Source organism: Stomoxys calcitrans, chromosome 4 (genome assembly GCF_963082655.1).
Source record: "Stomoxys calcitrans chromosome 4, idStoCalc2.1, whole genome shotgun sequence".
Lineage (NCBI taxonomy): Eukaryota > Metazoa > Arthropoda > Insecta > Diptera > Muscidae > Stomoxys > Stomoxys calcitrans.
The window spans coordinates 37,166,037-37,182,971 of NC_081555.1; the positions used below are offsets into that span (position 1 = coordinate 37,166,037).

Below are 16,935 nucleotides of genomic sequence, written 5' to 3' on the forward strand. Positions count from 1 at the left end.
AAACCTTAAATCGAGAGATCGGTCTATATGGCAGCTATATTCAAATCTGGACCGATTTGTGCCATATTGTAGAAATTTGTCGAAAGGTCTAACATAACTCACTGTCCCAAATTTCAGAAAAATCGGATAATAAATGCGCCATTTTGTGGGCGCAAGACCTTAAATTGATGGATCGGTCTATATTTCAGCTATATCTAAATCTGGACCGATCTGGGCTAAATTGAAGAAAGATGTCGAAGGGCCTAACACAACTCACTGTCCCAAATTTCAGAAAATTCAGATAATAAATGCGTATTTTATGGACCCAAAACCTTAAATCGAGAGATCGGTCTATATGGCAGCTATATTCAAATCTGGACCGATCTGGGTCAAATTGGAGAAAGATGTCGAAGAGCCTTACACAACTCACTGTCCTAAATTTCGGCGACATCGGACGATAAATGCGTATTTTATGGACCCAAAACCTTAAATCGAGAGATCGGTCTATATGGCAGCTATATGCAAATCTGGACCGATCTGGGTCAAATTGGAGAAAGATGTCGAAGAGCCTAACACAACTCACTGTCCCAAATTTCGGCGACATCGGACAATAAATGCGTATTTTATGGACCCAAAACCTTAAATCGAGAGATCGGTCTATATGGCAGCTATATCCAAATCTGGACCGATCTGAGCCAAATTCAGGAAGGATGTCGAAGGGCCCTACACAACTCACTATCACAAATTTCGGCGACATTGGGCAATAAATGCGGCTTTTATGAGCCCAAAACCTTAAATCGAGAGATCGGTCTATATGGCAGCTATATCCAAATCTGGACCGATCTGTGCCATATTGTAGAAATATGTCGAAGGGTCTAACACAACTCACTGTCCCAAATTTTGGCAAAATCGGACAATAAATGCGCCTTTTGTGGGCGCAAGACCTTAAATTGAGGGATCGGTCTATATGGCAGCTATATTCAAATCTGGACCGATCTGGGTCAAATTGGAGAAAGGTGTCGAAGAGCCTAACACAACTCACTGTCCCAAATTTCAGCAAAATCGGACAATAAATGCGCCTTTAATGGGCCCAAAACATTAAATCGAGAGATCGGTCTATATGGCAGCTATATGGAAATCTGGACCGATCTGGGCTAAATTGAAGAAAGATGTCGAAGGGCCTAACACAACTCACTGTCCAAATTTCAGTAAAATCGGATAATAAATATGGCTTTTTTTGGGCCTAAGACCCTAAATCGGCGGATCGGTCTATATGGCAGCTATATCCAAATCTGGACCGATCTAGGCCAAATTCAGGAAGGACGTTGAAGGGCCCAACACAACTCACTGTCCCAAATTTTGGCAAAATGTGACAATAAATGCTCCTTTTATGGACCCAAAAACCTAAATCGGAGGATCGGTCTATATGGCAGCTATATCGAAATCTGGACCGATCTGGGCCAAATTCAAGAAGGATGTCGAAGGGCCCAACACAACTCGCTATCACAAATTTCACCAAAATCGGATAATTAATGTGGCTTTTATGGACCTAAGACCCTAAATCGGCGGATTGGTCTATATGGGGGCTATATCAAGATATAGTCCGATATTGCCCATCTTCGAACTTTACCTGCTTACGGGTAAAAAAAAGAATCTGTGCAAAGTTTCAGCTCAATATCTCCATTTTTAAAGACTGTAGCGTGATTTCAACAGACAGGCGGACGGACATTGCTAGATCGTCTTAGGTTTTTACGCTTATCAAGAATATATATACTCTATAGGGACGGAAATGGATATTTCGATGTGTTGCCAACGGAATGACAAAACGAATATGCCCCTAACATTCGGTGGTGGGTATAATACAAAAATTTTTTTAATATATTAGCTGGACAAGGCCCGCTACGCTGCACCTTCTTTCACTCTTTTATTTTATCTGAGCCCTATACTGGCTCGGTTATGAAAAAAGTCCTGTTTGGAGTTCCCGGTACGGCCTTTCACATATTTCGTCCCAATGTGGATATCATGTTGGAGATCTAATCCCAAGTTTCTTTCATTTGAGACTTATATTGCTATGGTCGGTAAATATGTCCGGTATGGGGGTGTTTTTGGGGGTGAGGTGGTACTCCATGTATCAGATTCGTGCTCTAGTCTCAAATAACTTCCATTTAAGCCCCATATTGTCATTATTGGTTTCAATTTCCATTTGGTGGGCTTTGAAGGTGTAGCGAACGCCCTAGACATCCCACCTTAAATAAGTATAACAAATTTCTATTTTTCAGTTATTATAAACGTACTTTCGTGACAATTGCCTCATCCGTCTCCGAGATCTGGCACTTTTGAAAATAGGGTATGGGGAGGGTCCCTCCGCAATTGCAATTGGTTTAGAGGCAGTACATGTTGTGAAACTACCCCAAAACACTTGTCCTCAAAATTGGATATCAAATTAGTTTTCTGCTATCAAATACCTGTAGTTTGAGCCCCTTATTGTCATAGGGGACAAACATGGCCGGATTGAAGGCAGTTTAGGGGCGGGCCCTGAAATAATATCAGCATCGAGCTAGAGCACGATTTTGTTTGAGCCCCATAATGTCAAGCATTTTAAAGGTGGCTATCAAGCCACCTTCGTATCAGTTATCTACATTCAAGATCATATTTCAAAGCTACCACTTGGCATACCACATTTTTAAAGATTCGCAGGGCCTTCTGTGTCCATCCCAATTTGAGGGTAAAAAGTGTACTCTCCTACCCAAGACCTTTTATTGCTGTCCTATTCTATCCTGATTGCCCTCTGATACGTCCATTCCATTGAATACAATATATTCTCGGTCGTCCTACATGACAGTTTGGTGTTATTTTTATTGGGTGGAAAGGGTCGACAATTTAGATCGGGCTGAACGGCAGGACGTGACCCAGATACTTGAATATAAGATTCGAATTCTACTGTAATAGACCTTTTGTTTAATTCCCATGTTATTCCGATCGAACACGTCTTATTAAAGCTTGTTAGGTAGGTGGTAAGATCTCAGACTCTGTCCCAAATGTGTATATCAGATTCGTAGTCAACTCTCAAAGATCTTTCATTTTATGCCCATTTTGTGACGTTGGTCATTCATGCCCGTTTTGAGGATTTTTGGGGTTGGAGAGGCCCCGTAGACACTTTTGACAAAATTCTTATAACAGATGTGTACTCAACTTCCAGAGACCTTGCATTTGATACCCATATTGCCGCAATCGGTAAATATGTCATGTTTAGGGGTTTTTAGGGGTTGGGGGGCGTCTCAGACACCAAGGAATACATTTTTATATCAGGTTTTTACTATACATTTAAATACCTTTCATTTGATATCCATACTGTCCCAATCGGTATATATGTCCTGCTGGGGGGTTTGGGGGATGGGGAGGCACCAAGGAATAAATTTTAATGTCAGATTTGTACTCCAATTTTAAATACCTTTCATTTGATACCCATATTGCCCAAAGCGATAAAAGTGTCCTTTTGGGTGGGTTTTTTGAGGGTGGGGGACCCCCCCTGACACTTATGGTGTTATTTTAATGCCAAGTTCGCACTCTACTCTTAAATACCTTTAATTTGATACCCATATTGTCCCATTTGGTAAACATGTCCGTTCGGGTGGGTTTTGGGATGGGGCGTCCCCCCAGGTTATAGGACCCCATAATTTTATACAAATTTCATGTTTTGGGGTACCATAAGGTGGCATACTAAATTTCGCTTAAATCGGTGCGCTCCCATCTCCGAGATATGGCGTTTTTGAAAATTGGGTTATGGGGGAGGGTCCCCCCCCCCCCCGTCAGTAGTTAGAAAAAACAGCATTGTATGCTACAACATTTTCCCTCATTATTGCGAAAGTATTATCGCATTTTACATTTGTCCTTAGGCTATAATTACTCTGTTGCAAGCTCTTGAGTAATTGCAACAAATTATATGGCACTTTAAAATTTTGCCATTAGGTGTGGCGTGTGTGTCCAACTCATTGCCTTTGGTTGATCTAATTTAAACTCATTTAGTGAAATTGTTATCGATTGATTGACATGAAAATGCCATGATTCATTACAGAGCAAAGATTTGTATTTCACATTGGCACGACACGCCCCAGATGTGTGCATTAAAGCCAAACAAACAAAAAATAAAACAACTAAAAATGCCTAAAGTTTGGACGTCGGACAGAGCAGGATCTCCCTAATAGCTCAAATCCTACACTACAAAATGACATCCACATACGACTGCCCTTTATGAGCTCAAGTATGGGTTGCCCAAAAAGTAATTGCGGATTTTTTAGAAGAGAGTAAATGCATTTTTAATAAAACTTAGAATGAACTTTAATCAAATATACTTTTTTTACACTTTTTTCTAAAGCAAGCTAAAAGTAACAGCTGATAACTGACAGAAGAAAGAATGCAATTACAGAGTCACAAGCTGTAAAAAATTTTGTCAACGCCGACTATATGAAAATTCCGCAATTACTTATTGGGCAACCCAATAGTTCAGTTGGATGTAAGTGTAAGTGAGTCAGCCGTATCGAAATTTCAGGGGTTTTGGGTGGAAAATATTCTTTTTATACCCCCCACCGAAGGACGGAGGTATATTCATTTTGTAATCCAGTTTGCAACATATCCGTTCGTCCGTCTGTCTGTTGAAATCACGCTACAGTCCTTAAAAATAGAGATATCGCGCTGAAACTTTGCAAAGATTGTATTTTTCTCCATAGGCAGGATAAGTTCAAAGACGGGCTATTGTAAATTGCGAATGAACTCCACTAAGGAACAGGGCCAAGGTTAGGTTATGTTTAAGTGGCAGTCTGTCATCAGACTCACTTAGAGGTTTTCCTCTATTGTGACACCATAGGAACAGAAGAAGGAAGATGCCTTCTAGTTCATACCGTTGAACCATCCAGATAGCTTTAAAAAGCCCAATAACTTGCGAATGTTCACATCCGCTAAATCAGACAGGTTCTCAAAGAAATGAGATTCTAAAGTGGAACTCCTTCTGACTGCAAGTGCGGGACACACACACAAAAGGTGTTCTATAGTCTCTTCTTCTTCGATGTCTTTACCGCTTCTGCAAAAGTCGTTGCTGGCAACCTTCAGTCTGTCGGCATGTCTTCCAATTAGACAGTGACTTGTCATGACGGACAAAATTACTGAGAAGTCTGTTCTGGCCAATGCCAGCAAAGCAGTAGGCCTCTTCATGTCTAGATTAGACCACATAGTTTTGGAATGCTCACAGTCCCCTCATTGTGACCATCTATCATTCGTTGTCCTTTGGGCCACCTCTTCAAGTCTAGATTAGGCCACATAGTTTTGGAATGCTCACAGCCTCCTCTTTGTGACCGCCTATCATTCGTTGTCCTTCGGGCCTGGTCCTGAAAACTTAGCTTACATGTTGCGGGAGGCATACCCACAGATTCCAGTATCCCCGGAATGTGTAGGGTAGATCCTAGGCTCGCAAGCTCATCCGTTACATTTCCCTGGGATATCTCTGTGGCCCGACATCCAGAACAGGTGAATTTTGAACTGTTCAGCCATCTCGTTGAGAGATCTGTGACAGTCGAGGGCGGTTTTTGTGTTCAGAAATACGTTCTTCAGGGATTTAATGGCTGCCTGAGAAGATATTTATGCCAATCGTCGTCCACCACTTCCTTAATTGCAAGGATCTTCGCTTGATACACACTGCCGTGGTCGGCTAACCTTTTCGATATGACCAGTTCTAAATCCTTAGAGTACACCCCAAAGCCCACCTGGTCGTTTAGTTAGGTACCATCCCTATATAAGTCTATGTAACTTCTGTTACTAGGGATAACGTAGTTCCAATCGATTCTATCAGGAATAGTGGTACGGCACTTTTTTTTATCAAAAAGCGGCTCAGGTAAGGTGTAATCCACAATGCCTGGAACATTGGACATTGTATCATGGATAACATAGTGTCCGTAGCCGCCACATGACCAAAGAGAAAGCTCCCTTAGCCTCACGACAGTGGTCGCAACAATTTGTCTAGCCACAATGTCCAGAGGCATTAGATGTAGCAATAAATTCAGTGCATCAAATGGTGGCGTCCTAAGTGCAGCTGTGATCTGCAAACAAGCCATTCTTTGGACCCGGCTGACTATTGAACAGCAGAAGGACTTTTGAAGCGCCGTTCAACAGACCACAACACCATATAGCATTATAGGTCTGACAACTGCAGTATATACCCAATGCATGACACGCGGTCTAAACACCCAACTTTTGCCAATGGGTCTCTTGCGGGTGTATAAGTCAAGAGTGGCCTTTCTTGCCCTCTCTAAAACGTTGGATTTGAAGTTCAATATCCTGTCCAGCAAAACACTTAGGTATTTTGCGCCTTTTGTAAATGGAACATTCTCTCCTCTCAAGGAGATAGATTCCACTGTAGGCAACTTGTATCTCCTGAAAAGAAAACAATTTCTGTCTCGCACGGATTCATACCTAGACCACTTTCGGTAGCTCACTTTGCTGTTGCACGTAGAGCTTCCTAAAGTATATCTCTTAGAGTAAATGGGAAACTTTCCCCTAACCGGAATTGCCACGTCATCAGCATACGCGACCACTTTTACACCTTTTTCTCCCAGACACAATAATATATTGTTAACGGCTATATTCCAAAGTGGAGGAGACAGTACACCTCCTTGAGATATATCTCTGCTGATCCGTCTTTTTGAGTCCATAGATCCCAAGACCAAAAGACTTTTAGTAGGTAAGTTATTAATAAACTTTCTTACGGTAGAGTTGATGCCTAAAAACTCCAACTCCTTCATGATTGACGTCGGTTTTACCCTATTGAAAGCACCTTCCATTTCAAGAAATTCTAGAAATGCATAGCGAAACACGTCATGCAAAATTTCAACTAAAACGGATAGGAATTGCGCCCTCTAGAGGCTCAAGCAGTCAAGACCCCCGATTGGTTTATATAACAGCTATATCAGGTTATGGACCGATTTGAAGCATACCTAGCACAAATGTTGGACATCATAATAAAACACCTCATGCTAAATTTCAGCCAAATCTGTCCGTCCGTCTGTCTGTCAAAAGCCCGCTAACTTTCGAAGAAGTAAACCTAGCCGCTTGAAATTTTGCACAAAACTTTTTATTAGTGTAGGTGAGTTGGGATTGTAAATGGACCAAATCGGTCCATGTTTTGATATAGTTGCCATATAAACCGATCTTAAGGCTTGACTTCTTGGCCCAGTAGAGGGCGCAATTCTCACCCGATTTGGCTGAAACTCGGCATGACGTGTTTCTTTATGACTTCCAACAACTGTTGCTAAGTATGGATTAAATCGGTCCATAACGTGATATAACTGCCAAATAAACCGATCTTGAATCTTGACTTCTTGAGCCACTAGAGGGCGCAATTATAACCGATTTGGCTGAAACATACTTGTCAAATATGGTCTGAATCGGTCTATAGCCTGCTACAGCTCCCATATATACCGATCTCCCTATTTTATTTCTTGAGTTCCTACAGGGTGCAATTCTTATTCGAATTGGCTGAAATGTTAAACAATGACTTCTACTATGGGTCTTCAACATTCAATACGATTATGGTCTAAATCGGACCATAACTTGATATTGCTCCAATAGCAAAGTTTTGATATAGCTGCCATATAAACCGATCTTGGGTTTTGACTTCTTGAGCCTCTAGAGGGCGCAATTCTTATCCCATAGGGCAGAAATTTTGCATGAGGTGTTTCTTTATGACTTCCAACAACTGTGCTAGGTATGGGTTAAATCGGTGCATAACCTTATATAGCTGTTATATAAACCGATCTGGAATCTTCACTTCTTCCGCCTCTAGAGGGCGCAATTATTATCCCATTGGGCTGAAATTTTGCATGACCTGTTTTGTTATGATTTCCAATAACTGTGCCAAATAGGGTTCACATCGGTCGACAACCTGATATAGCTGCCCTATAAACCGATCTGGAATCTTGACTTCTTCCGCCTCTAGAGGGCGCAATTCTCATCCGATTTGGCTGAGATTTTGTTCAACGGCTTCTCCCATGACCATCAACATACGTGTTTATTATGGTCTGAATCGGTCTATAGCCTGATACAGCTCCCATATAAATCGATCTCTCTATTTTACTTCTTGAGCCTCCTGAGGGCGCAATTCTTATTCTAATTGGCTGACATTTTACACAGGTCTCCAACGTATAATTTAATTGTGATCCAAACCGAACTATATCTTGATATCGCTCTAATAGCAGAGCAAATCTTTTCTTTTATCCTTTTTTTGCCTAAGAAGATATGCCGGGAAAAGAACTCGACAAATGCGATCCATGGCCCGATTCGGCCCGGCCGAACTTAGCACGCTTTTACTTGTTTTTTTTTTTTATCTTTTGTTGGCCTACAAAGAGATACCAGTAAAATAACTCGACAAATGTGATCCATGGTGGAGGGTGTAAAAGATTCGGTACGGCCGAACATAGCACGCTTTTATTTGTCTTTCGATATTTTTAAAGGCTGCAATTGCTTCCATAATATCGATGTCATCGGCATAGGAGAGTAGCATTGCCATTGCCAATTTGCCATGCCTATTCACACCTGCATCCCGGATAATCTTATCCAGCAGCAAATTAAAGAAATCACACGATAGGCTGTCTCTCTCTCTCTCTGCAAGAAACCTCGTTGGGTATTGAACGGTTGGGAAAAGTTGTTTCCTATTTGAACTGAGGAGAGTGTTTTAGCAAGACGCTTGCAAAGTCATATCAGTTTTGCAGGGATACCAAAATCAGACATGGTTTGGAATACCATTAAACTGACAAAGGTGGCTTGGTAAATTGCAAGTTTGGCAATTTTTGCCCATGAACATTCCATTAAGGAACAGGGTCAAACTTCTCACATATCAATGAGTGCAGTCCAATTCAAGTTGAAGCTCAATGATAAGCGGCCTCCTTTTTATAGCCGAGTCCGAACGGCATGCCGCAGTGCGACACCTCTTTGGAGAGAAGTTTCACATGGCATAGTACCTCACAAATGTTGCCAGCATTAGGTGGGGAAAATCACCACTGAAAATTTCTTCTGGTGGTCTTGCCAGGATTCGAACCCAGGAGTTCAGCGTCATAGGCGGACATGCTAACCTCTGCGCTATGGTGGCCTCCAAGGTGGCTTGGTAGTCAACGAAAATATGATAGGTGTTGATTTGTCCTTCTCGGGTCATTTCCAGGATCTAATGTCAAACTGAAAGGGTCCAATTTTTACATTGACTTTAGGTTAGGTTGAAAGGAGAGTGCAGATATTAATCCGCCCCATGCCACTATGGATATACACCTAATCCAGTAATCGGCTTGTTGTGTGCTCTAAAAATTGACCTTAGACTTTACATCTTTTCCACCGTACGCTCGATAGTATCTTGTATGCCATGGGGAGGCGACTTATTCCTTTGTATTGGGTTGCCCAAAAAGTAATTGCGGATTTTTCATATAGTCGGCGTTGACAAATTTTTTCACAGCTTGTGACTCTGTAATTGCATTCTCTCTTCTGTCAGTTATCAGCTGTTACTTTAAGCTTGCTTTAGAAAAAAAGTGTAAAAAAAGTATATTTGATTAGAGTTCATTCTAAGTTTTATTAAAAATGCATTTACTTTCTTTTAAAAAATCCGCAATTACTTTTTGGGCAACCCAATAGTTTGCACATACCGTCTTGTCCCCTTTCTTGTGTACGGGATGCTGAGGTTCTAGCCAAATAGCGCAGACGAGCTGATGCATATGTCTAATCAGCGTGTCACCTTCGGTCTTTAACAGTTCAGCCGGCAATCCATTGGCTCCTGCTGCCTTATTGTTTCTCAGCAGTATGATTAAATACTGTCCTTGTCCTTTCTAATGACAAAAGTTCGTAGCTATAACCGTTTTGATTGATGACTGAATGATTTTTCGTCTTTTTTGGTCCTGGACTGCCAGTTTGCTTCTTTACAAATCAATCAAAGCAGTACTCTGAAGCCACGGATATATTGCAGAAACTTGCATAGCAGAAAAATCTTAAAGATTTGGCAGAAGTAGAAAATTTCTTCTAGTCATTTCCCTTGCCACTTACAAACTATAAATTTTTGGGCCTAAACGTAGGTGTCTTACATTATATTGGGTTGCCCAAAAAGTAATTGCGGATTTTTTAAAAGAAAGTAAATGCATTTTTGATAAAACTAAGAATGAACTTTAATCAAATATACTTTTTTTTACACTTTTTTTCTAAAGCAAGCTAAAAGTAACAGCTGATAACTGACAGAAGAAAGAATGCAATTACAGAGTCACAAGCTGTGAAAAAATTTGTCAACGCCGACTATATGAATAATCCGCAATTACTTTTTGGGCAATACAATATTTATTTTGTTTGCTCTTGATTGCCATAATCTTAAAAATAAACTTAAACCATTTTTTGTGTTTATGCTCACCTGCACCATGTTATGAAATTTGAAACATTATCGCGGGCAAAGAATGTACCGCTTTTTGCTCCAATCAAATAGTGAACATTGCCCATGGCCAAAATGGGCCCAGCCGAGCCAGAAGTTATCGAGCGCGTCATCGATTTATTGCGTGCCTGACGTCGGGCCAAATATTCCTCAGCTGCTTGGCGGACATAGTTGGCATGCTGCAAAGAATACAAAAAGAAAAAACAAACAACTATTAACCAAAATGATAGGCAAATAAGCATTACAGCAATGAGAGACTTTTTATTTAGACTGTAAAATGGCAAAAAAAAAACACAAACAAACCCTGCAACAATTTTAGGAATCTAAAAAGACATAAAACAAATTACAAGACGCCACCGGGTATTATTTTTAAAAAGCCCCATACCTCCATCACATTGAGAAGAATGACATGCAGCCACCACCCAAAAAAATATATCTAAGCCAAATAAAAAAAAAAGAGTCATGCAATAGGAAATGTTGTACAATGTGACCGCATTCGGTGTCGCTGCACTGCTAAAAAGTAGAAGAATACCCGAGGGGGTGAGTGAGTGAGTGTATATGAGGACAGATTAAAAAAAACAAAATGTGGACATTTTGAGGGTACAGCATAATTAAATTAAACATATTTGATGAGAAATTATTTTGTTACCATTTCTCTAACTGGGTTACACCATGAAATGTGTTTTTATAGAAATTTCATAGAAAGAGCATATTGCGAAGATTGAAGTGTTATATCATGGTGAATGTGTTGACAGAGATTGTTTCGCATAGGCCAAATAACACAGAAATTATCATTAATACATGGCAACCCTGCAATTAGTGGCAACCTATAAATTTGAGAAGAGATTATGACAGTAAACAAGAGAAAATTAGAGTCTCCTCCATAAGAAAAAGCCCATGAGCATTCCATTAAAGAACTTGGGCAAGGAACTTTTATTTTAAGTGTGGTGCGTTTATAAACCGATCAACCATACGGATACGCGAGATTTTTTTCTCTGTCCTTCAACCTCTCTCTCTCTTGCTTACTCAGACATTGTGGTTGCTGGGGACTTCAACTCTAACGTTTTACAGGACACGGACTTGACGTTTGAAATGTCTTCCTTGGGGCTTTTGCCTGTCAATTCAACAATTCCCACGCATTTTTCTGCATCCTCCAGCACGCTACTCGATCTGTACGTTGTTAGTGACACTTCCAAAGGCATCCGATGCGACCAACTGTCAGCCTTATGTTTTTCGAACCATGACTTGACATGACTTATACCCTCCACCATAGGATGGTGGTATACTAATTTCGTCATTCTGTTTGTAACTACTCGAAATATTCGTCTAAGACCCCATAAAGCCAAGTCCGTCCGTCCGTCCGTCTGTCTGTCGAAAGCACGCCAGCTTTCGAAGGAGTAAAGCAAGCCGCTTGAAATTTTGCACAAATACTTTTTATTAGTGTAGGTCGGTTGGTATTGTAAATGGGCCAAATCGATCCATGTTTTGATATAGCTGCCATATAAACCGATCTTGGGTCTTGACTTCTTGAGCCTCTAGAGGGCGCAATTCTCGTTCGATTTTATTGAAATCTTCCACGTAGTGTTTTGGTATCACTTCCAACAACTACGCCAAGTATGGTTCACATCGGTCTATAACTTGATATAGCTGCCATATAAACCGATCTTGGGTCTTGACTTCTGGAGCCTCTACAGGGCGCAATTCTGGTCCGATTTTATTGAAATCTTGCACGTAGTGTTTTGGTAGCACTTCCAACAACTACGCCAAGTATGGTTTACATCGGTCTATAACTTGATATAGCTGCCATATAAACCGATCTTGGGTCTTGACTTCTGGAGCCTCCAGAGGGCGCAATTCTTGTCCGATTTGGCTGAAATTTTGCATGAGGTGTTTTGTAATGACTTCCAATAACTGTGCTAAATATCGCGTAAATCGGTATAGAACCTGATATAGCTGCTATATATACCGATCTTGGGTCTTGACTTTTTGAGCCAATAAAGGGCGCAATTCTCATCCGATTTGGCTGAAATTTTGCATGAGGTGTTTTGTAATGACTTCCAATAACTGTGCTAAATATCGCGTAAATCGGTATAGAACCTGATATAGCTGCTATATATACCGATCTGGGATCTTGACTTTTTGAACCTCTAGAGGGCGCAATTCTCATCCGATTTGGCTGAAGTATTGTACAACGGCTTCTCTCATGACCTTCAACGTACTTGTCTAATATGGTCTGAATCGATCAATAGCTTGATACAGCTCCCATATAAACCTATCTCCCGATTTTGCTTCTTGAGCCCCTACAAGTCGCAATTCTTATCCGAATGAACTGAAATAACACACAATAACTTCTACACTGTTCAGCATTCATTAATTGTCCGAATCAGACTATAACTTGATATAGCTCCAATAGCATAACAGTTATTATTCAATATTCTTTGTTTGCCTGAAAAGAGGTACCGCGCATAGAATTCGATAAATGCGATCAATGGTGGAGGGTATATAAGATTCAGCCCGGTCGAACTTAGCACGCTCTTACTTGTTATGTTATGTCTTCGAGCTCACCAGGACTGGGGAAACTTATACATATAGAGATTTTTTCCAGTCTCGACCATGATTTTTTGCTTTCGAGTGCTGTGCTCATCGACTGGGATCTGATATTTCGTATGGAAACTATCGATGAACAAATTGACTTTCTACAGAGGAATATCCGTGACCTACAGGATCTTTCGGTTCCACTCAAGCCTAGAGAAGTATCCTCCAGATCGAAACCGTGGTTCTCCCGGGATATTCGTTCGGCTATTCATGAGAGGAATATGTTGCACCGCAGGTGGAGACGTTTCAGGACGCCTGAGTTACATGAAGCCTTTCACTCAGCAAGAGACCACGTCAATAAGTTGAATAAGATAGCCAAGAAAGACTACTATTACAGACGCTTTACTTCTGCAATAGGCTCAAAGAGAACGTGGAAGATTATTCGAGACATAGGAATTCGGAAAGATACTAATAGATGTTCAACAAACTTGGACATCAATGGGCTTAATGATGCCTTTGTTAATGTCCCACAGATGCCAGTTGATCCCAGTTTCTATGGTTTCAATATTCCCCCCCCCCCCACCCCCCCTCTCTCGATGACGACTCTGGTTTTGGCTTCGGCTGTGCGTCACGACTGTAATCTCTAACCCTGTCGGATTTGATGGCATTGATCCTAGATTTTTAAGACTTTTCCTCCCCCTCATTATTCCTCAAGTAATCTATGTTTTCAATAGGATTTTGACCACGAGTGTCTTTCCATTAGCGTGGAAACATGCCAAGGTCATCCCACTGCCCAAGAATTTCAATTGGGATTCTTTGTTACTTGTCAAAGGTCTTTGAGAGTTTGTTGTATTTGCAAATGTCGTCTTTTGTCAACGAGAACTCTTTGTTATATGTGAGACAATCCGGGTTTCGACCTAACCACAGCTGCGTAACTGCCTGGCAGAGGTCACTAAGAGGATCAGGGTCAATTTTGAGAATGACAAAATACATTTCCTTGTTCTTTTTGACCATTCTAAGGCATTCGACATTGTGGATCATTCCTTGTTATGTGATAAGATGAGACATCTTTCTGAATGGCATATGCTCATACGTCTCTGGAACTCACTTCCTAACGATCTGCAATTACTCAGTAACTCGGCATCATTTAAAACCAGACTTTGGAAACATTTTACTGAATAAATTACAACTAAGAAGGTAATGAGTGTTTTGTGAGTGAGTGAGTCCAGGCACTTGAAAGCCCAAATGGTTACTGCAAATTTTGCCAAAGAATTAAACACAACACTAATGGCACAACCTGTTTATTAATGCCATTAAAAATGTTCGAAATAAACCAACCAGACTTGCATTATACCCACCATCTTTATTTCACCTCTTAATGGCACGTGGTGAGCTCATTTGTCATCTTATCCTCTTTAATTACATTAATCACCGCAACGCTCAGTCATTCTCGCACTCACACACTCACATGTAATGGTTAACCAACGGCTTCATTATATGTAGAGCAAACGTTTAACTCTTTCATCGCTCTCACACTTAACAGTACTCTAGCATTTACATAACATGTGGCTGTGTGTGTGTGTTATCATGCCATGCTAAATGACTGTTAAATGGTTCATTTATTGCAGATTAGGTTTGGCTTGTTAACATGCCGGTCTTACCATCAATAATTCGTCACACACACACACACACAATTGTTTTTTTTGTTATTGTTGTTGGGTTATTATTGTATTATTTGTAAAATTTCAATTAAAAATTTAGAGAAAATTACCCTGGCGAAACAAAATCGTTGGTCACGATTTGGGTCTTTCTCATTAGAGAAGAAAATTGCGCTTTTGTATACAAACATAGCGAAACGATCGATAACGCGCTTTAAAAGCTGTCATAATGGGAAAATAAAGTGGGGGAGCCTAGGAGGTGGTTTTGGGGGGTGGCAGAGGGCGATGACAATGTCACTCTCTTGCTTTTATTGTTTGGCTAACAATGGCGCTACCAACAATTAAAAAAGATATCGAAAATAGGCAAAGCCGTTTTTGGGGCTTTCTCAATTGAAAATGAAAAAAAAAACAACATCATCGTCTGGCAGTGGCAGCTTCAGCTTTAGTGTCCGCATCACCTTCAGAAAAGGGTTTGCTTTTTGTTGTGACTGTCTTGTTGCTGCTGCTGCTGCTCTTGCGCCTTATGTCACCAAATATGTCTCTCAATAATTGCCAAGTTTCGCACAAAGAGTCTGCATGGGTTTCCTTTTTCTGTCTGTTTTACAATGGGGCGTTGAGTTTTAGGCTGTTCGGTGCTGGTGATGGTGGTGGTTTTTGTTGTCTTTTTGGCCAAGCTATTTTCAATGTCTTTTATATGCAATGGGGCCAATTAAATGTCATGTCACTTTATTTGTCTGCTAAACGTTTCAGACATTAATGTGTGTTGCATTTATTATGGTGTGCCACATTGGACAATAACAACGACAACAACAACAGCAACACAGCAGCAGCAACACCAACAACCATCACAACAATCATATTGCCACCATCCGGTAATAATATGGCAAGAATTGCACCAAACTTTGTTGTGGGTGCTACTGCTGCTACGGCAAAGTACTCGTTGGGTGCCATATAGGCAGCAATTTCCAATTAAGAAACGGCTAAAATGGTGGGGTGACATATTCATTAAGCATTTTGGCCAATGGTGGGAAACCAAAACCAAAACCAGGTATATATTTTGGTCCCAGCACGAGGAAGACTAAGGTTAGCAGATTCGAGAACCCATCTTTTCTCAACATTGCGATTATGATGTCCGACATACTCGAATACTTGGGAGTGATATTGGTTGGGAAACTGAACTGAAAGTTTTGCAACTTAGAGGGCTCACAGGAAGTAAGTAGGAGGTCAGTATAGCTATTGTTATCATACAGGGACACATAGGATAACGAGCTCACTTATGTAAAATCGGTGCGGCAAGTGATAGCATGTGTAGGGCATGGGGGGAAGATGATGAGACGTTGGAGCATTTCCTTTGTCATTGCCAGGCATTAGCGTCTAATAGATACCGGCAATAAGGTGGGGACCCAATACCAGACATAAACCAACCTATACCACTATACCAAACACAAACCAAAGGGGAGAGGCATGAAAAACAATTAACGATTTGGTAAGTAGCACGGAATGCCTTACTTAGATTTTCTTTTTGAGGTTACTTTTGTATACCCTCCACCATAAGATGGGGGGTATACTAATTTCGTCATTCAGTTTGTAACTACTCGAAATATTCGTCTGAGACCCCATAAAGTATATATATTCTTGATCGTCGTGACATTTTATGTCGATCTAGCCATGTCCGTCCGTCCGTCTGTCTGTCGAAAGCACGCTAACTTCCGAAGGAGTAAAGCTAGCCGCTTGAATTTTTGCACAAATACTTTTTGTAAGTGTAGGTCAGTTGGTATTGTAAATGGGCCAAATCGATCCATGTTTTGATATAGCTGCCATATAAACCGATCTTGGGTCTTGACTTCTTGAGCCTCTAGAGGGCGCAATTCTCATCCGATTTTGTTGAAATCTTGCACGTAGTGTTTTGGTAGCACTTCCAACAACTACGTCAAGTATGGTTTACATTGGTCTTTAACTTGATATAGCTGCCATATAAACCGATCTTGGGTCTTGACTTCTTGAGCCTCTAGAGGGCGCAATTCTTATCCGATTTGAATGAATTTTGGCACGACGTGTTTTGTTATGATATTCAACAACTGCGCCAAGTATGGTTCAAATCAGTCCATAACCTGATATAGCTGCCATATAAACCGATCTTGGGTCTTGACTTCTTGAGCCTCTAGAGTGTGCAATTCTTGTCCAATTGGAATAAAATTTTGCACGACGTGTTTTGTTATGATATCCAACAACTGTGCCAAGAATTGTTCAAATCGGTCTATAACCTGATATAGCTGTCATATAAACCGATCTTGGGTCTTGACTTCTTGAGCCTCTAGAGGG

General features: G+C 40.8%; 1 protein-coding gene across 2 annotated transcripts in view; it reads right to left on the reverse strand.

The window, feature by feature from the left end:
* LOC106086413 (GAS2-like protein pickled eggs) overlaps positions 1–16,935 on the reverse strand; it is a 525,402-nt gene that overhangs the window by 96,371 nt on the left and 412,096 nt on the right. For both annotated transcript variants that reach the window (XM_059368231.1, XM_013251093.2), the window contains exon 3: positions 10,403–10,599. In XM_059368231.1, the coding sequence (XP_059224214.1) occupies positions 10,403–10,599 (197 nt within the window). The remainder of the gene's footprint in view (positions 1–10,402; positions 10,600–16,935) is intronic.